This window comes from Hyperoodon ampullatus (genome assembly GCF_949752795.1).
Source record: "Hyperoodon ampullatus genome assembly, chromosome: 5".
Classification (NCBI taxonomy): domain Eukaryota; kingdom Metazoa; phylum Chordata; class Mammalia; order Artiodactyla; family Ziphiidae; genus Hyperoodon; species Hyperoodon ampullatus.
In genome coordinates, this window is record NC_136918.1 from 58698516 (window position 1) to 58722142 (window position 23627).

Consider the following 23627-nt stretch of genomic DNA (forward strand, 5'->3'; position numbering starts at 1 on the left):
AGTTTTGAACTCTTTTAATTTCCCAGAGAACCTGCAGGATAAAGTGGTTGGGGATGCACTCATGACTATGAAACAAAAAATGTTGAGATTAATAAGAACGGATGCTAGAAGCATCTGGAAGGAAGTCATACCTGATTAGGAAAGAAATGAACAGATCTTGGATTGCTTATCTGCCTTTGGTTATTTTGCTGATCATTAACACTGTTACAGAATAAAACAGGAAGAGAAATAACTCACATTATTCCATAATTTCTACTCAGTAGCTTTAGCAAAAAGATGTTGAAAGTAACAATTAAGAATATTTGGGCACTTCCTGTGGATTTTTCTTGTATATTCTGACCTTTTCCTATATTATTTTCCACATGAATTAATATTACAATTTTTCTGCTGCATTTCTGCTGCTCTAGGACTGTATTTCCTGGACCAAAACTTGATAAGCATGGTCTGATAGGGGGCTGACAACCTGAAATCTAGCTTCATTGCTGTAACACATCAGACCCCAAATAGCCTTAAAGAAAGAAATAAGAGGATGGAGGCTGAAATTTGAAAGTTGGAAATTAATTCGGAATGAGTTATTGTCCACTTATTTTATTTAAATTTTCCAAGAATGTTTTCTGTGAAATGGATGTGAAGATGTTTTCATTTATTTTTTTACATTTTAAAGTAAGGAAGTACAGTGAGGGTAACAATGAAGGGCATTCACACCATTCTGGGTTGAGGTTCTTGTTGCCCTTTTTGCATTTATCAGTTGTGTACTAACAATTTCCATTTTGTGTCTAACCTGCTGCCTTTCTTCCGGCTTTTCCCCCTCCCGTGGATTCTTCTGGATTGGTTTCCTCTTATCTCAGAGCTATAAGAAAGCTATAGATGAGGTTAGTATTACCTTTTTGCTTGGTCATGCTTTCACAAGATGTAAATATAAACTGATTTCCTGAGGCTGATATTCAGAAAGGTGGCCAATTGGATCACAGATTAAAGTTCTTTCCTTTGGAGTGATCTGCTGAGAGGAGAGCCCTTTCACAGAAGCCAGCCTGAGCCCCTCAGACACTGTGTATAGCTCCAGAGACCTTCCTTCTAGCCAAAATGTCACTTTTCCAACGTTCCAGTCTAGCTAAAGATAAGCATCGGTGCTTTGTTATTGGCACAGTTTCTCATTCTAGTATCTTCCAGTAGCAAAGCCTGAGCTTTTAACCTGCACTCGCCAGCCTTGCTAGGGGATGGCAGTTTTACTAACAAAGAAAAGAGACATCATTCTAGGGTCGTCCAAATTTATAGTGTGTGATTTGTGAACAAGGAGTTACCGGGTATTGTTAGATTAATTTGTGGCACATTAACTACAGCATCAGCAGCAACGTCAACTTTAGTTAATGAATCCTGGCGAATTAAGTAACTTTATTTCCTTATCTGTGGTGACATTTTTCCATTAGAAAAATATATGGCTTTGCCAATCTTAAGTAGCTTGCTAAGAAGGATGACTGCCTCACTGCTGTTTGTCAGACCTGCATGAATACGGCATAGTGGAGTTGTTTTGGAAGAGAGAGGCCTTCTGCAAAGCGTACTAACTGCATGGAATCTGAAGGCTAGGATTATGGCTTTAAGGCTGAGCACCTTTTTTGTGAAATGATATGGAAAAAGCACTGGCTTTGGGAGTGAACAAGCTGCATTCAAATTCTGCCTCCCCCAATAAATAACTGGAGGGGCCAGTCTCATGAACTCTCTGGGCAGTTTCATCTGTAAAATGGGGATAAAAACACCTGCCTTTCCTCACTCACAAGACTGTTTAGGTTCACTCAAGATCATGAGTGTGAGAGCATTTTCTGAAGTGTGAAGTGCTATGTAAAGCCAGGGCCTGAGGCGTGGAGCTATTCTGGTGGAAGAAGCATGTTTCTATGTCTCTGATCTTTACCAAAAAGCATCACTTTTTCAGAATTATGACCGCCTCACCATTCAGAGTGATTTAGGAAGTCATTATCATAGATAAAGAATTATTGCTTATAAAAAAAAAGATTCTACATGTCTACAGTGTGTGGATGGCATTATAGAAAGAAAAAAGGGAAATGTTTTTAATTGCTCTGTGCTACAGCCTTGCCCCTTCTCCTCATGAGAGTGAGAAGGACAGGGATTATCACAAGTGTTATCAGTTTTCTCCCAAACAGTTCTGGTGCTCAGGCTGCCAATAAAATGGTCGTGCGTGTGCACAACTCAAGGTTTCCTCTTATGAGTCCAGAAATTAGCTTGGAGGTGGCTGTCATGAGGGAGAGGGCTCTCATGGATTTCATCTGGTTAACCCAGGATATTTTAGGCCTTTTAAAATTGCTTTATTTATTTCAGGATACTCTAGCACACTGGACAGAGATGAGAGGTAGGCAACAGAGGTAGAAATAATTGAGGGGGTGTAAGCTGTACACCAAAATCTCTAGAGCCATGGATGACTGGAAAAAGGCCTCCAGGTGATTCTTCTAACCCTACCGCTTGAGTATCACTGATCCAAACCACAGGATTCCTTGGTCCTACCTAACCCAGTGGTCCTCAACCAGGGATGAGTATCCCCCCCAACTCCCCTTCCCTTAGGAGACATTTGGGAAAGTCTGGAGTCAGTTTGGTTGTCACAAGTTGGAGGTGGGAAGCGGTGCTGCTGGCATCTTGTGTGTAGAGCGGAGAGATGCTGCTAAACAACCTACAACGCACAGGAAAACAACCTACAATAGAGACTTATCCACCCCAAATGTCAGTAGTGCCACAGTCAAAAAACCTTGAGTTAAATCTCTCTCCCATCTCCATTCCTAGGTTTTAAGATGGCTTCCATCCACCGTGACTGATATGCCATTTACATAACCTGAGTTTGAAATGAGCAGTCTTAAAATACCAAAAACATATTGCTTAGTATTGATAATTTAATTAGTTCCATAAAAGTCTGTCTGGGGGAGTGTCCATGCATTTGGCAGTCCTTCTTATGGAGTATGAGATTGTGCAGTGTAGTCTGTGATTATTTAATACAACCCTCCAAAATAAATATTCTTTTTACTTTAGCACAATTAAATAGATGTCATGAAGATTAGATACATAAGCAAACACTGGTTTTACCACCACTTTTTTATTGTATGTAGAAATCTGACAAATTCCAGAGCACATCCATAGACTGGACAGAACTGGAACAAACCTTTTTTCCCTCAGTTGAAGATATCGAAGTCAAGTGACTTCCCCAAGTCATATCTTTAGATTTCCTAAAAAGGAAATGAATTATTTTACTATGTAAAGAAAAAAACAACTTTAAAAATTTTAACTCTTATTTTAATAGTTTAAAAAATTGAACTAAAATGTGCATAAACTATATTGTTTTTAAAAAGATACCCAAAAGAGCACCTTTTAAAGCAGAGTATGCATAATTGTCAGATTAAATAAGCCTTTTTGAAAGAAAAATTATATCAAGTTGATTCTAAAAAGTGTTACATTAAAGAAACCTTTGGGTGAGAGCCCCTTAACTATCTTTACTCTGTAGTCAAAAAGCTTAACATTTTGCCATATTTCTTTTTCAGTTATACATTCTCAAATATTTTTATTGTAAATAGCACTTTTTTTGTCTTTTTAATACTTTTTAGCTCCAGGCTTGAGATAGTCAAGCAATAAATTACCACAAAAACTCATTATATGGAGAAGATTGGTATTGTCAGAAAATAAAACATATGAAAATGGATCTGAACGCAATGGTGTCAATTTTAGATCATGTCTATTTCCTATAACTTTGCTATTGTAAGTTTTTCCAGGGTGGATGGATAAGGAACAAAACTTCAGCTAAACACACAGACTATGGGCAATGGAAGATTAATTTTCTTTGGCTGGGGTATTAGTTTTGAGTTACTCATTATTGGTACCTTGGGATTTTCATATATGTCTCACCTGCCAAGCTGTTACCAATTAAACTTAAAAGGAATTTGCAATTATTTCTAAAGTTTCAGGAAAGATAACTTTTTAATAACACAGAAACCAAAAAAAAAAAAAAACCCTCTAATTAAAAGTGAAATTATAAAGCAGGTCAGAGCTTTAAAAGTGTTCCTAAATACAGTGTTTGGAGAAATTTAGGTGATTTTAACAAGTGAGAGTTACTTTAAGTCAATGGGCTTTGGACCAGCTAAATATTTCTAAATAGTTTTGATTTTTTAAAATCTTCTTTGTCTTGCTTTGAAATGTCAGCGATAAGGAAAACCAGTCCATGGGGAAAATGTATTATTAATTTAAATAAATCATAGTTAATATTATTATATTTTACTCAGAATTACTGACATTAGAAATAAACTCTCTTAACCATATTCTCTCTTTAAATTATAATAAAATGTGTTTTTAATGACAAGTAACATTTTAGATGCTAGTTGTATTCTTTGATGAGACATAACATGGTCCTAACATAGAGAAGGAAAAATACAAAATAAATTTATCTAATTTTTTAATTATTTTATTGGTTTGGAGGATTATAATGTCCTTTTTCATTAATTGCTTTAACAAATATCTAAACTGTATTTTCCCAGTGTGCTCAAGTGTAGCATACCCTTCACTTTCTCATCAATTTGATAAAGATAAACATTGGCAATTGTCAAGAGGAAATAAGAAGTAAAAAGCTGAAATCTGAACATTAGCTTTTCTTATTTTGACCCATCACCAAAGAAACCGGAAATAAATTTGCATAAAATTCTGGGTGGTAATTTTCCTCTTCATTAATGGTGTACATTATATTTAAACAGTTTGAGTCTTTTAAATGCAATTTTATTTTCATTTTCATGGATGGGATAAAAATATCCACTGAGATTGAGGCCATGTGTGGGTGCATGTGTGTAAAAGCCCAGCAAGCATGTTTGGGTGGAAAATGCACAATTTGAATTTTCAAGAGCTTCCCTTTTCCAAGGGCTTCAATTCAAATGACTACGGAACAAATTGTAAAAGTTGTCATTGCTGTCCCTTTGATTTTTATGAAATTAGAAAGAAGTAAATCCTTCACTTAACACCTTGAACCTTCTAAATTTCTAGACCAAATAAAAAACCTGAAGCATTTTCTGTCCTTAGTCTTAATCAATACATTAATGCCTCACATATAGGCAACAGTAAAGAAACAGGATGATCTGTTGTCTTCTCAAAATAAAATTATATTTATAATTTAGTTACACACATTTATCACAACTTTTCTTCTAACTCTCAGGATAGATTATCAGATGTCATTTAGATCACCTATATTGCTCTAACCTTACATCAGGTGAATTGGGCAAATACATTTCTGGATGGAAATAAAGAGAGAATATGGCCATAAGAAAACTTTGGGATTTAGTATCTTCAAATGAGTTTCTTTCTCCCTAATCCCCTGTCTCTCACTGAATGCTCTGATTCCCACATGGGTCACTAATACAGGGAGAAATGGTAAGACTGATGTCAAATTGCTTTTTCTTCATTTGCATGCTGTGTGCCAAGGGCAGTTTAACCCATGCAAATTAGAGCGGCCATGCTTTAGCAGAACTGCTTCCCTCTGCATTGCTCTGAAAGCATGTACAATAAAAGGTAGTCAGATCTTCAGCACACTGCCTGCCATGTGCCTGGTGATTAAATACCACCTCATCACATCCATAAGGCTAAAGGTTTCATCATATTCATGGAAAACTGAAAATTTACCTCTTCCTTTTGGTGTTTGCACATTCATTTCAGTATTCTTCGCCAGAGTTTCTGCCAGGTGACTCAATATAAAACAAAAGAAAATGAAACACCTATCATTCTGGAAGAGAACTCTTTTTTGTTTTTGTTTGTTTGTTTTATTTTGTTGTTGTTCCTCTTGATTAACTCAGCTCTGTGGCTATAAATTTCAGTGGCACTGGGCTTTGGGGTGGGCCGTTATTTGATGTGGTGCCTCGGCTCTCCAGGGAATGATGACACACTAAGTGAGTCATTGTAGCAGCTGGAACCTTGGGAATTGCTCTGTTCTGTGACTGATGCTAGATTTTGGTACAGTAGCAATCATAAGAGGAGAAAGGCCATGACTATGGCTTGGGCAGGAGTCTCAAAATACTGGGGAATAATTTCTAATCCTGTGGGTAATTAACTGTGAGGGTGGGTGACCAACTTCACCTTCCCAAAATAAAATGTGAACCCAGTGTTTGTATATATGTGTACACACACAGTGCACATACACATATATACACATGCAGATTCAGAACCGAACAGTCTCAGTCTAGCAATTGGTTGTGAACAAAGTTTAAATTTATTTCATCTTTCTTTTCTAGTTTCTCTGCGCTACAAACATCGTTTTCTTGGTTTCATGCAGTAACTATGTTTGTAACAGTTCTATAGAGAGCTATTTTTTCTTGTTTATTTCTTGTTGCTTGAGCCGGAGACTTGCTGAGAGACGTCACTTTGGTCGTATCTATAATTCATATACGCTGGACACACTTTTCTCTTGTAGGATCTGACGGCATTAGCCAAAGAATTAAGAGAACTCCGGATTGAAGAAACAAACCGCCCACTGAAGAAAGTGACGGATTACTCCTCCTCGAGTGAGGAGTCGGAAAGCAGTGATGAAGAGGAGGAAGATGGAGAGAGCGAGACCCAGGATGGGACGGTGGCTGTCAGCGACATACCCAGACTGATGTAAGAGACCTGCATTTTACAATATTGTTTCTGTTTTTTTATGTTTTGGTTTTTTGGCCCCGAGGCCTGTGGGATCTTAACTGACCAGGGATCGAACCCACACCCCCTGCATTGGAAGGTGAAGTCTTAACCACTGGACCACCAGGGAGGTCCCTCCCGAGACCTGCTTCATCATTGTAGGCCAGGAGAGGTTAGGTCTCCAAGACAAAGGACAGGAAATATGAATTAAATATAAGATCATTTATGAGTCTCGGGCAGGATCAGTTGACTTTGGGGATTCACGTTTTTATTAGAGCATAGTTCTATATTCACCCCTCTCCCTAGACACAGTTACTTAGAATATGTAGCATTTCTAGGACTGCATATGCTTTGTCTAAGCTGTTGTGGCGTTCACCATCCCTTGGGTGATGCTTTCTTGATTCCTGTCATCTCTGAGCAAGTGATACTGACAGCCACACCCTAGAACTAAAGAGCAAAATTATAGGCAATGGCATTTAGGGGTTAAAACTGACAACATGAGACGTATATTTCACTGTCACCACCACCACTAAGGTGGAATGCAGGAGGCAGCATGGGTTAGCATCCCAGCAAAACAATCAGGAGTTGAACAAACCTGCCGAGAAACTTCTGAGTGTTTGACTTAAATACACCCCTGATTTTCTACTTCATCTTCTCCATTGTCTCTTTTATGTGATCCTTTTTGCTGCAGCCTGTGACTTCACCACATACAGTCTTCTTTTTTAGATATTTATAGCTACCTAGCTTTCCCTTAGTATTTATAGCCTTTACTTCTCTTTTCTTTTTTTAAGTGAGAGGGAGGCTCCCTTTTTCTCATCAGACTAGATCCTAGAAAAGAACCTCTCCTCTTCCCCTATTACTTCCCCAATTCAAACAAACATATTCATACAATCACACTCACATACATCTCTCATTTCCTCTCCCAAATAAACACAAGGTGTCCAGCCCTGGTTTGCCATAACTTTGATAAAGAACAATGCTAACTTTTCCATCTTCACTTCCATTTCTTTGACTCAGCTACCAATGTTGGTCATCGCACCACGTTTACTCCCTATAGAGAAGATGTCATTTCAGGCCACAGATTACAGTCCTGTCCAGCAGAGGTTGGCGAGACAGGGCCTCCCAGTCTGCAGGAAATGTCATCCATTGATTAACAATCGTTACATACAAGCAATTCTGGAGACAAGTCCAATTATCATAGCTGAAAATCCATACTTGTTATTTTACTGCTGATTACCCAGTTATTGACAGCCATAAATATGCTAAAATATGACATTTGGAAACAAATTGCATTAAATTGCTTTTTTAACAGCAAATAAAGTTGTTCTAGAGGCAAAATCACTAATCCAGAACATTCCCACAAAATATGCTGGTCCTTTCAGTTTTTGTCTTAACTCAGCTTTGGTTCATTCTTCTAACAGATGTTTGAATTCCCTTTAAGCACTGAGCATACAGCTATGAGGGTGGATTGTGAATTTAAAAGATTGGTAAGACTTCTACTGTGTGCTAGACCCCATGCTGAGGGCTTTGAGACATTCAAAAGTGTGTACATGAATTCTGCCTTCCAAAAGTTTACATTCTAGTTGGAGAGAGACAAAATTATACATGGAGAAGTTCAGAGTAATATAAATAGTTGGAAGAATAACCAATAGCCTTGGAAGAGATGTTAAATCGCAGTTGGTTTTTAAGCTTCCTGTCATATTTTGTAAGACTCTTAGTGGTATTTACCCTCGTATCTCTAAAGGCAAGTCCATCTCTTCCCCCACTATGGAAACACCCACCTTTCTAAAATTGCCTAAATATACCATGCTGTGCTGCACTTTCTCTGCTGTCTGGCACTCTCGTGTTCCTTTAGAAATCACCTCTCACGGCCCAGCCCATACAGGCAGAGCCCATCCCTTCCTGCATGGTGTCTCCTGTGCATTCCTGCCATTTCATGGAGTACCTTGAATCAGGTTATTTATTACATGTTGTCTCCCTCTCTGGGCTGTGAGATCCTTGAGGGTGAGAATTGAGCCTTATTTACTCTCTACTCTTAACACCTTGCCTGGTGTCTGGAATAGAGTTGGTCTTCAGTGACTTTGATTTACACTTAACTGCACTGCACTGAAATTGCAGATCCTGGCTTCAAAGTGTTTATAGCCTAATCCAGAGGAAAGACGTGTACACAAATAACTGTCATCAAGGTAAAAAGGAACATGGAGTGATGTTAGAATCCCAGGTGGGGGGAGTTGAAGTAAAAGCACAGAAGGTTAAGTTTGGTGGGAATATAGATGGTATGAGGGGAGGAAAGTCTGGACTAGTGAAACCAGACCGGTATCATGTAGCCAGTGGGGAACCGTCAAAGGTCTCCTGAGCTGGGGAGTGACATGATTGGTGCCATGTTTGAGAGAAATCATTTCATCAAAGTGATTTGGAAAGAGAACAGGCTAGATACTGGTAAAGGCATTCAGAGGATCTATTACTGTAATCCCAAGAAGTAATAAATGGGCTGTCATTGAATACTTATAGTGGAGGCAAAACTTGACGTGGCTCTTGAAGAATTGCTAAATTTTAAACAGATTGACATGACTGTCCATTAAAGAACATTTAAAATATATAATTGTATATGAAACGTACTCAGAGAAGAAACAGGATACAGATGTGTGCATGTGTATGTGTGTGTTTATTCCAATTTGCCAAATATATGCACTTTTGTGAATATAAAATATTGGGTTGGCCCAAAAGTTCATTCACGTTTTTCCATAAGAGCTTACGGAAAGACCCGAACGAACTTTTGGGCCAGCCCAATATATACAGTCTGTGCTGCTACAGCATGAACAGTTGTATGCCTGAGAAACTTCATACTATTAAAAAATCCATTGTTTCTTTAGGAATAAGACATTTCTGAGTTAGACTCCTTCTTACATACATTCTTATCTATTTTATTTTCTACTGTTAAGGTAAACCTTCACATTTTGTGCTGTATTTTTTAAAGCAAAAAATTAATATATTATATTAATTATATAAATATATTGCAACACAGTTCACTATCATGAAGTCTCTACAAAAGAGCTTTTTAGAAATAGAGCACAGCCATTCCGACAAGCAGCTGGAGATCCTGATGTACAAAACGACAACTTCTTCTATGTACACTGTTGGCTTCATATTAATAGTATGAGGTTTAACCTATAAGAGTGCACATAACTAAGATTGTATTCCATAACTAACCAACTGCACTATTTCCCAGTGCCTCATGAATAGAAAAATAATGAGTGAGGGGGAATTATAATAGTAGTTACCTGTGGATTATACAACTCAAAAGGATTTTTATTTTATGTATAGCCCCAATTTTATGTTAAGCATGCACTATTTTTATAATCAGGAAAAAAATAAAAGCTTTATAGAATAGGAGGGAGGGAGTGAAAGGCACATAAGCTGATTTGCATCAGCCCAAGCAAGCTGAAGAGGCAACCTTTAGTATCAGTATCTTCCCTCAAGTGCCAGCACATGCGTCAGATCGGTACATATGAGGCGTGGTCTTCATCATTAGGACCATCTATTGCTATTTCAGTCCCTGAATTTTGCACAATCTCATAAAATGCAGTCTGGACAGTGAAAGCCACATGTCTTATGCCCCCTCTTTCCCAGTCTCACTAGAAAGCCATGGTTCTGGCCCTGTTCACCAGCCAGGCTATTGTTGTGCCCACGCCGCCTCTTGCCTGCCATCCTCTCAGCTGTCCTGTCCGTTGGTTCAGTCTTTGGTCTGAGTAGTGTTGTAGAAGTGGGGCTGTGGTCATGCTGTATCCCTAGTGCCCTACAACTCTTTTCATTCCTAGGCCCCATGACTGTCACAGCATATGCTCCAGCCAAACTGACCTTCTCATTATTCTTTCCAAATGCCTTACACTTTTCCAATGTTGTCTTTTCTTGGAATGACCTTCTCTCCCTCTGTCCCACATTCTCACTTACATCTGCCGTGCATTTGAGTATTTGCGTTGTTTTTATGCACTTCCAGATGCTAATCTCTGTAGTTTCAGGAACCGTGTCTTCTTCAGCTTTTATATCCACTACCCAGTGCCAAGCCAAGGGCCTTTCATGTAGCAGGTGTTCGATAAATGTATATTGAATTGAATTAAATCAATACCTGCAGGAACACTTTGACAAATCCAATAAGAGATTATTGTTCTAAACATGTGACCTAATTACAGTAAATTTTCTATAGTTTTCTTTCTAATTAGTTGATGTGTTTTGTTTTTCACAGTCTTTATAGAAATTCAGACAACTGATTCTTCCTACCCAGACTCCATATCAGAAAAATAATTTTTAGGGCTTTCCTGGTGGCGCAGTGGTTGAGAGTCCGCCTGCCGATGCAGGGGACGTGGGTTCGTGCCCCGGTCCAGGAAGATCCCACATGCCGCAGAACGGCTAGGCCCGTGAGCCATGGCTGCTGAGCCTGCGTGTCCGGAGCCTGTGCTCCACGACGGGAGAGGCCACAACAGTGAGAGGCCCGCGTAACGCAAAAAAAAAAAAGAAAGAAAAAGAAAAATAATTTTTAGAACAAAGGATTATTTTAACTGTAAAATGTTATAGTTGTTTTAGCCTTAGCGGGTTTTTGTTTGTTTTTTTTTTCGTGGTACACGGGCCTCTCACTGTTGTGGCCTCTCCCGTTGTGGAGCACAGGCTCTGGACGTGCAGGCTCTGGACGTGCAGGCTCAGCGGCCATGGCTCACGGGCCCAGCCACTCCACGGCATGTGGGATCTTTCTGGACCGGGGCACGAACCCGTGTCCCCTGCCTCAGCAGGCGGACTCCCAACCACTGCGCCACCAGGGAAGCCCCAGCCTTAGCGTTTTTAAACCATTGCCTTTTAAAATTATTAATAAACTCTATTTTTTAGAACAGTTTTAGAGTTACAGAAAACTTGAGCAGATAGTATAGAGTTCCCATGTTACTCCCTCCACCGACTCCCACCCCCTTACCCCTCCCCCACAGTTTTCCCTGTTAGTAACACTGTACAAAGGTTATATAGAGTGAAGCAGAATCCTGGGGACCAGTAGCATTTAAGAGGAGCTTATGAAGAAAACAGAGAACAAAGGGATAAAAGGAAAACCAGGGGAAAGTTGTCTCAAAAGCCAGAGGAGTACAGAAGAATGGGGCGGAGTGGTCAGTCATATCAGACACAGGCAAGAGACCAAACACCATGTCAAAGAGCAATCATTGAAACTGAGAGCTTAGAAATGACTTAGGGAGTTTCCTTAAGGTACTTGAAGTCAAGTATGAGAAGTAGTCATCTGAGGAGTGAATCAGAGTGTGTTAAGGAATAAATTGGAGAACTTTGCAAGGAGAATTTTAAGGAAAGAGAAATGTAAGTGTGGGTAGTAAATACAGAATGAGGGTCAAGAGAGATGTTTTAATGAAATGGGAGACAGGAGAGACCTTATCTTGTTTATTGATTGGAAGAAAGAGACAGTAAAGAGAGAAGGATTGTGAAAACACGGGAAGGAGAAGGAGAGGAATAACTTCCAACTGACGTCGGTCCTCTGCTCTTCTATTGAAGCCTTCTTACTGAGTTAGAAATACTGCATTATTAAACTAATTCTTTTGTCTTTTGCCAAGCACTTTATGTACCTTATTAGTCTCTCAACCTCCATTAGATTATAATCCTCTGGAAGTTTAGGGTTATGTCTTATTTTTCAGATATTTATTCTAGCGTCTGGTACAATGTATATCACATAACAAACTTTTAACAAGTAAATGAATGAATGAATGCACAAAAGAATTTCTAAGGGGTTGATGAAGATTGATGTGGCAGAGTTGGGAGCTTGGAGCCATAAAAGAAACATACAGAGACAGAGGATGAAAGGACAACCAGGGCAGTAAGAAGGACAGAAGGAAGTGTTCAACAATGACAGACACAGCAAGGTGTCTTCTTTTACGATTTAAAAATTTTCTGCAGTCCCTGAAACATGAACTGTGGGCTGCAGTTTGCCTTTTAAAAGAAATATGTAGAGAAGTACTTTGGAGCACACAGAAATTTATGGGAATTTTCCATCATCAAAAGCCATTACCTTGTATCAGATGACATGGTAGCAGAAAAATTAGTGGTGTGAGCAGTTAATACAAGGTACACAGAATGAGCAGGTATATACAGAAGATTCACAATACAACAGACAAATCCTGCACAATAGAACAACCTTAAACTAAGAGGAATTGCTCACTATTTTAGAAGAAAATTGACAAAGGAAGGAATATAGATTATCATCTTTTAGTCAATCTATGAGGAATATTACTAGTAGAAATAATGTAGAATAAAACTCAAAACAGCCCAAAATGATCACTATAAAAATTTAGCATAAATGAAGCAGTTCTGGCTCATAAAATTGAAAGTATAAAATTGATCAGGAAAAAAATAGTCTCAGAAAAATATTCAGTGAAACGTAAAACTGACAGTGGTTAACACTATACACTAACACTATTGATTAAAAATTGACAGTGAATCAAATCTTAATAAAATTTACACCTTTAAAATTGGACCTGGTAGAAGTAGTGAACACAGAGCCTTTGAAAGATGATATGGACAAAAAAGCTGATAGGTGTATGAAATTTTTGCTATAACATTTACATAGAAAAGGATTGGAACCAGTGATGGTAATTTTAGCAAAATTATGATGAAAATGCAAAAATTAGGGAAGAATTTAACTGAGGTATGTAGAAAATTAATTAAGGAATTGTCGGATTGGAAAGAGCTCTAGGAAATACCTTTTTCATGAAAATTTATCCATGTTGAGATATTTCTGATTAAAATGTTTGGATACAATCAGAACACCACACTATAAAACTCTTAGAGGAAAATATAAGGAGAACACTTTTGACATAAATCACAGCAAGATCTTTTTTGATCCACCTCCTAGAGTAATGGAAATAAAAACAAAAGTAAACAAATGGGACCTAATGAAACTTAAAAGCTTTTACACAGCAAAGGAAACTACAAACAAGCTGAAAAGACAACCCTCAGAATGGGAGAAAATATTTGCAAACGAATCAACGGACAAAGGATTAATCTCCAAAATATATAAACAGCTCATGCAGCTCAATATCAAAAAAACAAACAACCCAATCCAAAAATGGGCAGAAGACCTAAATAGACATTTCTCCAAAGAAGACTTACAGATGGCCAAGAGGCACATGGAAAGCTGTTCACCATCACTAATTATTAGAGAAATGAAAATCAAAACTACAATGAGTTATCACCTCACACCAGTTAGAATGGGCATCATCAGCAAATCTACAAACAACAAATGCAGGAGAGGGTGTGGAGAAAAGGGAACACTCTGGCACTGTTGGTGGGAATGTAAATTGATACAGCCACTATGGAGAACAGTATGGAGGTTCCTTAAAAAACTAAAAATAGAACTACCATATGACCCAGCAATCCCACTACTGGGCATATACCCAGAGAAAACCATAATTCAAAAAGATACATGTACCACAATGTCCATTGCGGCACTGTTTACAATAGCCAGGTCATGGAAGCAACCTAAATGCCCGTCAACAGACAAATGGATAAAGAAGATGTGGTACATATATACAATGGAATATTACTCAGCCATAAAAAAGAATGAAATTGGGTCACTTGTAGAGAGGTGGGTGGATCTAGAGACTGTCATACAGAGTGAAGTAAGTCAGAAAGAGAAAAACAAATATCGTATATTAATGCATATATGTGGAACCTAGAAAAATGATACAGATGAACCAGTTTGCAGGGCAGAAACTGAGACACAGATGTAGAGAACAAACGTATGGACACTAAGGGGGGAAGTGGCGGGGGGCGGGTGGTGGGATGAATTAGGAGATTGGGATTGACATGTATACACTTATATGTGTAAAATAGATAACTAATAAAAACCTGCTGTATAAAATAATAAATAAAATTAAATTTAAAAAAAAGAATCAGAACACCATTGGGGTAAAAACAGACGTGGAGCCAAAATATCTTTAATCTTTGAACTCAGGTGAGACTCTGAAAGAGAACTTGATTGTACAGTGTTAGCCTGGTGGCAGCCACCAGGTCCATCTAACCTCTGACAGTGGCAAAGAATGCCTGAGTGATGAAGGAAAGTGCCTCCTCTCCTAGGAGACTTTGGCTCTTGATAAATGCTTCATTTACTGATTTATTTGTTTTATACCACCTTACCTTAAACAAGAATTTAAGGCAACTAAAAATAAAATGCATACAAGATAAAACAAATTTTCAAATAAATGAGTGAAGAAATCAGAGTATTGAGAATTATTCTGATTTACCAATCTAGCAGTACACCAGGAATTCATTGCAGAAATTTCTTTTTCCGTGTCTCTTAAACACTATTAATAGCTCCTTTCTGGGAGTGAAATATTGAAAATGCTTCTTTGGAGTTTCTTCCCAAACACATCAGTTCTAACCTGTACTTAAATGTATTCAATCCACTGCTCTAGTTTAGTAAGTAAGTGTCTTCCTGTACATTTTTTTGTCTGGATTCACCTCTTCATATTTTCGTCTCTCCATTTTGGATAAAACTCCTTGACAGGTTTCTTCTCTGTCTCAGAGATGTCATAAGATTGGTGTGTTTCTTAGATTGAATATTCCATCAAGTCCTTGGACTTTGATAGGATCCAAGAAACTGAAGATGCCTTTTTTTTTTTTTTTACTTTTCAAAAAAATTTATTTATTTGTTTATTTATTTTAACATCTTTATTGGAGTATAATTGCTTTACAATGTTGTGTTAGTTTCTGCTGTATAACAAAGTGAATCAGCTGTACATATACATATATCCCCATATCCCCTCCCTTTTGCGTCTCCCTCCCACCTTCCCTATCCCACCCCTCTAGGTGGTCACAAAGCACGGAACTGATCTCCCTATGCTATGCAGCTGCTATCCCACTAGCTATCTATTTTACATTTGGTAGTGTATATATGTCAATGCCACTCTCTCACTTCGTCCCAGCTTACCCTTCCCCCTCCCCATGTCCTCAAGTCCATTCTCTACACCTGCATCTTTCTTCCAGTCCTGCCCCTACGTTCTTCATAACCATTTTTTTTAGATGCCATATATATGTGTTAGCATATGGTATTTGTTTTTCTCTTTCTGACTTACTTCACTCTGTATGACAGACTCTAGGTCCATCCACCTCACTACAAATAATTCAATTTTGTTTCTTTTTATGGCTAAATAATATTCCATTGTATAAATGTGCCACACCTTCTTTATCCATTCATCTGTCGATGGACACTTAGGTTGCTTCCATGTCCTAGCTATTGTAAATAGAACTGCAGTGAACATTGTGGTACATGTATCTTTTTGAATTATGGTTTTCTCAGAGTATATGCCCAGTAGTGGGATTGCTGGGTCATATGGTAGTTCTATTTTTAGTTCTTTAAGGAATCTCCATACTGTTCTCCATAGTGGCTGTATCAATTCAATCATAGCAAGATCCTTTTTGACCCACCTCCTAGAGAAATGGAAATAAAAACAAAAATAAACAAATGGGACCTAATGAAACTTCAAAGCTTTTGCACAGCAAAGGAAACCATAAATGAGACAAAAAGACAACCCTCGGAATGGGAGAAAATATTTGCAAATGAAGCAACTGACAGAGGATTAATCTCCAAAATATACAAGGAGCACATGCAGCTCAATATCAAAAAAACAAACAACCCAATCCAAAAATGGGCAGAAGACCTAAATAGACATTTCTCCAAAGAAGACACACAGATTGTCAACAAACACATGAAAGGATGCTCAACCTCACTAATCATTAGAGAAATGCAAATCAAAACTACAAGGAGATATCACCTCACACTGGTTAGAGTGGCCATCTTCAGAATATCTACTAACAATAAATGATGGAGAGGGTGTGGAGAAAAGGGAACTGTCTTGCACTGTTGGTCAGAATGTAAATTGATACAGCCACTGTGTAGAACAGTATGGAGATTCCTTAAAAAACTAAAAAAACTAAAAATATATTGGGCATATAGCTGGAGAAAAGCATAGTTCAAAAAGAGTCATGGGGCTCCCTTGGTGGCGCAGTGGTTGAGAGTCCACCTGCCGATGCAGGGGACACGGGTTCGTGCCCCGGTCCGGGAAGATCCCACATGCCGCGGAGCAGCTAGACCCGTGAGCCTTGGCCGCTGAGCCTGCACGTCCGGAGCCTGTGCTCCGCAACGGGAGAGGCCACAACAGTGAGAGGCCCGGGTACCGCAAAAAAAAAAAAAAAAAAAAAAGATGAAAGTGTAATGTACTTCAGGCCACTGACCTTTACACTTAAAATGGTAAATTTCATGTTATGTATATTTCACTACAATAAAAAATATTACTGTGGACAGGAAACAGGTGTTCCCTAAACATACACTGTCGTGAAAGTTGTTCCTTCCCGTTTCAGACCCACAGGAGCCCCCGGGAGCGCTGAGCAGTACAATGTGGGAATGGTCGGCATGCAGGGGCTGGAGACCTCTCACGCAGACACTTTCAGCAGCAGTATTTCAAGAGAAGGGACCTTGATGATAAGAGAAGTAAGTTGGTATAAAAACTGTAGAAGAAGTGCATTTCTTAATTGGTTTTTATATTAGAGCTTTCACAGAGGATGCTTACTGCTTGTATTTTAGGGAATGGGTGGGGGGAGGGAGAAGGACCCGTGTTTCTAAATGGTTGAGTGATTTTAATTGTCTTCCTCCTTTCCTGCATCCTTCTGAGCTTAATCGCATTTGTCCAGATTCTTCAGTGGAAGCTATGCAAATCGGAATATAGCATTTGAGCCTGAGGATATAAGACTGGCAAACCCAGACGTTTCCTACCACAGGAAAACAGAAATGAATGGTCTGTCCAAATAACATCAGTGGCCTTATTATGCCTTCTCCTCTCCATCCAAGGTTTTATCCTTGTGGATTTTATGTAGAAAATGCTCGGTAGTTCCAAGAAATGGTGATATCATCTTATCTAGTTAAATTAACATTAAAGACTATTAAGCTGTACTGGTGAAAGAACAAAGAAATCCGAAGACGTACTTAAAAATGCGCCTTAGCACTTTGAGGAATTTTGTCTTTTTAAACTCTAGGAACATCATCTGGGGGCAGGGAACACACATTCCCTTGCACCTGTCGCTCCAACATGCACTACTTCCCCATTGTATCTGTGCCGATAAGAAGGGCCTGGACACATTAGAACCCGTCTTTTCTTCTTTTTCACGTCATCATCACCGTGCAAGCAGGTCTTTTCTTGGAAGGAAAGTAATGTCTGGTGACAATGGGCAAAAGTTACTTGACCTCTCCCTGCAACAATTTTGTCATCTATAAAATTTCTTAAGTAATAGTATATGACTCACAAGATGATTGAGGGGATTAAATGAGTTAATGCATGTAAGCATCCAATAAATGTTACCTATTTTATTTCACCCTCTCCATAGCGTCAAGCTCTCCTTTTACTTGTTATCGCTTCCCACTCTTCCTTCTGAAACACAAACGTATATCATCTGTCATTCCCATTCCTCAGCTAGGGTAGATTGGAAAACAGTAATAGCAGGCTTTGGTCTCCAAAAAGGCAGAGGGCATCTCATTTTTGTTAGAAAGAAAGGAACTGTAGTTTTGAGATGAATAAGGTCTTTGAAATAATAATGGGCAGTAGAGCTATAACTGGAAGACTAGTTCACAAAGCAACTTGCTAGAATTTCGTTTTATAGCCTTGCCGAATCTTTCAAGTAGACTTTAAAGAGTCCTTTCATGGAAGCCTGAAATGAAAAATGGACTTGGCTGCTGAAGTTGACATTGTGTCGTGCTGGCATATAAATCTCCCAGCGTGGTGAATGGATACTTTCAATGCAAGTGTAGAGGGCTTCTCTCACTAGACCTTGCCACTTGGGAAAGCATGAGGGGAAATGTTCTGGAATGAGTTACTCTCTGACTCCAAATAAAAGGACTCCAATTTCTAATGTGGTTTCAAATTTGCTTGAATCTTTAGGACAGAGTCAATACCTTGACGTGGATATTTGGAGCCACATTTTGATTTCAGTTGCCAGCCACATCCAAATGGCTCCATATTGTTTAAAGCATTCCAATACTCTATGACCACAGTCAATCACCTTGAAAATTGCATTCAGCAGTGTCATATATCAATTTGATCTATTGCGGGCCCTAAAATCTTTTTGTCCTCTCAATTTCTGAAGTGTTCTTTTTACAAATGTGGGCTTTTAAAGTAACAACCTGACTTGAAATCCATTAAAAGTATGTGTATTGGGCTTCCCTGGTGGCGCAGTGGTTGAGAGTCCGCCTGCCGATGCAGGGGACACGGGTTCGTGCCCCGGTCCGGGAAGATCCCACATGCCGCGGAGTGGCTAGGCCCATGAGCCATGGCCACTGAGCCTGCGCGTCCGGAGCCTGTGCTCCGCAACGGGAGAGGCCACAACAGTGAGAGGCCCGTGTACCGCAAAAAAAAAAAAAAAAAAAAAAAAAAGTATGTGTATTAAAAAGATAAATACAAATTAAAGTATGACAAAAGGATAAGAAAATAAAAACTCTTTATGGTTCAGTTCCCCAAGATGAACATCAAGGAGAGTCACTTAACTCGTACTTCTTGTTGGAGTAGACCAGATGCTTCTATAGGGGCATGCTGGCTCTCCTACCCATGGTCTTATGTCAGAGGCAATCCCCCTTGTAGTGCACACCCCTGCCCCTGTGATTCTACCTTTCCCCCTCCTACAGCCCCACAGGACCTTTCTTTACTCTCCTTCTAGAATACACCACACCAGCTGTCATCTACCACTTTGTCCACAGGGCCCCATCTCCTGGAAGAGCTCCTCTGCCTCCCCCACTGCAGCCCACTCTTCACCCAGCAGACCCCTGGGGGTCTGGTTCAGCTTCCCTTCCTCCTTGAAGCCTCTCCTGGGACTCCGTGGGCCTCTGTCCATAGCACCTTCCTCATTGCCCAGCTGGTATCTCTCCAGGGTCTGTCCACCCACTGAACGAGGATACTAGCTTACCGTCATGAAGGCTCTTTCGGTTACAAGTACTAGAAAAAAGAACCCACTTACAACAGGTTAAGAAAAAAAGGCGGGGTAGGTATCAGAGATTCCGAGGTGTTTCCTGGAAGGAATCCAAAGGCAGAAGGCAAGTTATAGGGTTGGAACCAGAAACTGAAAAGGGATTAGGAGCTCAGGCAGCTTCTCGTGTGCAGATCTCTGGCTCCCTCACTGCCTGTCTCTCCTTACCCTCATCTCTGTTTCCTCCACTTTCTCCCTTGTTCTCTCTGTCCACACACCAGCTTCCTCTTCCCCCTCAAGCACGTGCTCTCACGTCTCCATACCCACCCTCCCAATTGCAAGGTGTTCACCACATCCCAGTTCAGCTGCCCAGCAGAGACTGACCAGTATCTCTCAGGCCTGACTGGAAATTCCAATGGGAATCTGATCGTGCTTGGCTCAGGTGTCCACTCCTGGTCCAGTCAATCAGCTGTGGCTGAGAGCGGAGCCACATAGGACAGCAGCCACCAGAGCTGGGCTGTGCTTCCAGACAGCCTTGGTTCAGACCCTGATTTCACCACTTACAACCCATGTCACATGGGGCAGGTTAATTGAATTCTTTACACTGAAGCTTTTCCATATGTAAAATGGGGATAATATAAGCTAGCCCCCGGTGGAATTGTGAGGAGATGAACCTAAGGTGCTCAGCGTGATACCCAGCATCTACTGATACTCAGAACATCCAAGTGCCCACCGCCATGGGACTGGTGAGGGCATGAAGATCGTAGAGCTCTTTGGGGCTCTGTTAATGAGATCATAGAGGACAGAGCTGCCGTTCATTTATCTTTGTGTTCCCAGCAGAATGGCACACAGAAGGTATTTAATTCTAGAGGGTGCTGGTTGAATGAACAAAGGGGTGATGACTCAGAAGTGGGAAGATTCAGGGGTCACTGCTGAATTCCTTCAAGCTTCTCACTGTCTGGGCCATTTCCCTTCTGAGCCTCTTCAGGTCTTTCTTTGATAACCAGTGTGTCTGCATTAATTTTTGGCTTGAGGCAGAACACTGCTGATACAAGAGAGACCACAAAACTCTAAAGAGACAATGTGTGATTTATGCTACTGGAAAGTTGGAGGGAAATGGTAAAAAGCTTTTCAGTATTTGAACAGAAGTAAGAAGGTGGGAGAAGCTGCCCAGTACACATAAAAGAGGGGATAATACAATAAATTAGGGCTGAACCCCTTAAATGTAATTTAGAAGATGAAATGTTTAGATGAGCACTGTGACAAAATGAGACCAGAAAATGCCCCTCTCCTGAACAGTTGTGGGCCAGAAGTATTGTGCCCAGAGACACAGAGGGCGCTAAGGCTATCCAGTTATTTCTCAAGCTTCCTAGTAACATCAATTACATGCACCCCTTCAGGAACTTGGGAGTCTGTTTCATCTTTCCCCCAAAAGTGCCTCCTTTCACTTCCAGCCAGAGGCAGGTACAGAGCTATAACTGCAAGACCAGGACAGGCTCCGGAAGGAAGAAGCCAGGCCAGTGAGGCGGTCAGAGAAACAGCACGAACCCTTGCCATGCCAGCCCCAAACAAGGCAGGGAGTGTGTCTCCCTTGCTCCTGATTGATTCCTTCATGTTCAGCAAAATGCTTCACACTTAGTAGACACTCAGAAATGTTGGACAAATGAATGAAAAAGAGAAAAGGCAAAGAGGGACTCATTACTTAATCAGGTCTGCTGTAAGAAACCTCAGTGAGCCAGTCATATAAATGTGAAATCAGAAAGTGCAATACTAGCCAGGACTACAGTATGGGCACTGGCTTTTTGGGAGCAGGATTTTCTTTTAATTCTGTATGTCGTCCCTAGCATCTTTGAGAGGAGGCTTTGCTCTCCACGGCAATGATTTCCAACGTGTTAGGTCATGCAACCTTATCAGTAAGCATTTCAGGGACCGCCACATAACACAGTGTATTTATTTGTTTACAAATTATGCATTTGTCCTACTGCACTAACATTATATACTTTATAAAATACCTTTAAAGGACATTAAAAAGGAATGCTATAGGCTGCCCTCCACAGCTCTGGTGGCCGCCTGGAGGAGATCCTGGAAGGGGAAGGGAGGGGGGAGGTGGGCTCTGGGGATGGGTGCAAGGACCCAACCCGAGGGGGGAGGGTTTGGCCCTTAGGGGAAGGCTGACCCAGCTGACTTAGTGGCCCAGAGTCTCTCCCTCGCTCCCAAACCTCAGAGGAAGGCTTTGCCCAGGGCACAGATTCCTCAAGGGCCTGGATGGCTCTGGAGGAAGGGCCACAGGGCCCGAGGACTGGGTTCCTGCCCCCGTTTGCCCACTCGAGCTTCTGAAGCAGGCAGTGGCGTCCAGCCAAAGCAGGCACACTCCGGGGCTCTGCTGCCTTCACCATCTTGGGCTGTGTGATCTTAGACTGCTTATTTAACGTCTCTGAGCCACAGTTAATAAATGAGATAATATTTGTGGGGGGAAACAAGGATGCTATAAACAATATTTCAGATGCTTTGCCAGTCATGATAACTTCTTTTTTTTTTTTTTTTTTACCAGCTCCTGGCACAAGCCACCATAGCTGCTTAACGAGAGATTCAACATTAGTGATAGTGGATGTAAACTCCTATTTTCAAATAATCTTTAGATGATTTCCATGTTTTCTTTGTAACTCTCATCAGATATGATGAGTTAATCATTGGTTTGACCTCGTGACTGACAAAGAACCCTGTGAGTTGGGAATCATCTCTGCATTTTCTTGGAGTACACTGGGCGTGAATGATTAGTGTTACATCTCATCCTATCCTAGGCGATAGTTTAGGTGATGTCTCTGTTTTGTGGGTTTGTGTCTTTGTAACCTGGTGATGTGACCTGGTGTGCATGCACAGCGCACACACACACAATGCACGGCCCCCGTAGTGCCCCTCCACCCGCAGCATTCCTGTCTTCCCGCAGGGCACCTCCTCATCGTATGTGACCCCTGACAGCCCTTCATGCAGGAGCATAAGGCCCCAGCGTCAATCCGTGTACTAAATATTAGCAAAGCTTAACTTTTTTCTTATTTTCTTAGATAAAATAGAAATCTGAATATCTTCCCACTCCCCAGTGGGACGGTTTGCAGGCCACCGCAGCTGTGCTGTGTGAGGGGTGACATCGCTCTGTGGCCTTTGCCTTCCCTCTCTAACGGCCGTCATGTGTTGTGCCCCCTCAGACATCTGGAGAGAAGAAGAGATCTGGCCATAGTGACAGCAATGGCTTCGCCGGCCACATCAACCTCCCGGACCTGGTGCAGCAGAGCCATTCCCCTGCGGGAACCCCCACTGAGGGCCTGGGGCGCGTCTCCACTCACTCCCAGGAGATGGACTCTGGGACTGAAGTAGGTGCTGGGCAATAGCCACGACAGCTCTGTCCTCCAGCAGGGGGTTCTGAGACCCCGGGCCCCTCGAGAAGGAGGCTTTGCCAAGCTCCCAGAAGCGTGTTTGGTTGGGTTTTATTATACTATATAACTACTTATGCATATGATCAAATGGACCAAATCCTAGAAGCAGAGCAGTGAAAAGTTCTCAGGTAGCATCTGAACCAAAGCCTGTTTTTACAGAAGCAAATAGTGAGGCTCAGAGAGGTTAAGTGCCTTGCCTAAAGGCACACAGCTGTTTTGTGACAGAGCTGGGAGCAGAACTGAGACCTCCTATCTCCCAGGCCAGGAAAGGAAACTTCAACCTATAGAGATTCCAAGGCCAATAGTTGAAGTTCATAGTTACATTAATTTAGTCAAACTAAGTTTGACTTAGGTGAAATAAGGTTGACATGATTTGTTTATGAAAAATAAAAATAGATACGTTCTCAAAGTGTTCATCTTCCTAAACTCCAAATCGCACAAGAAAGGGAGAAGTGGGATATTATCTTTCCTACACAGAAAAGAGTCTGGGGAAGAAAGCCAGAATAAACAATCTGCCAGGAAGTGCTTGTAGATTTCATTGACCGAGCTTGACCAGTCGGATGAGATCAC

The 23627-nt window shown here is 40.6% G+C and overlaps 1 protein-coding gene across 8 annotated transcripts in view; it reads left to right on the forward strand.

The window, feature by feature from the left end:
• Nucleotides 1-23627, forward strand: part of TNIK (TRAF2 and NCK interacting kinase) — a gene marked incomplete at both ends in the record, with an annotated part of 410421 nt that overhangs the window by 368201 nt on the left and 18593 nt on the right. For 4 of the 8 annotated variants that reach the window (XM_079704808.1, XM_079704812.1, XM_079704810.1 and 1 more), the window contains 4 exons: nucleotides 849-872; nucleotides 6437-6621; nucleotides 17038-17167; nucleotides 22830-22994. In XM_079704808.1, coding sequence (XP_079560934.1) covers nucleotides 849-872; nucleotides 6437-6621; nucleotides 17038-17167; nucleotides 22830-22994 — 504 coding nt within the window. The remainder of the gene's footprint in view (nucleotides 1-848; nucleotides 873-6436; nucleotides 6622-17037; nucleotides 17168-22829; nucleotides 22995-23627) is intronic. The other 4 variants (XM_079704809.1, XM_079704813.1, XM_079704811.1 and 1 more) reach the window with 1 other exon arrangement.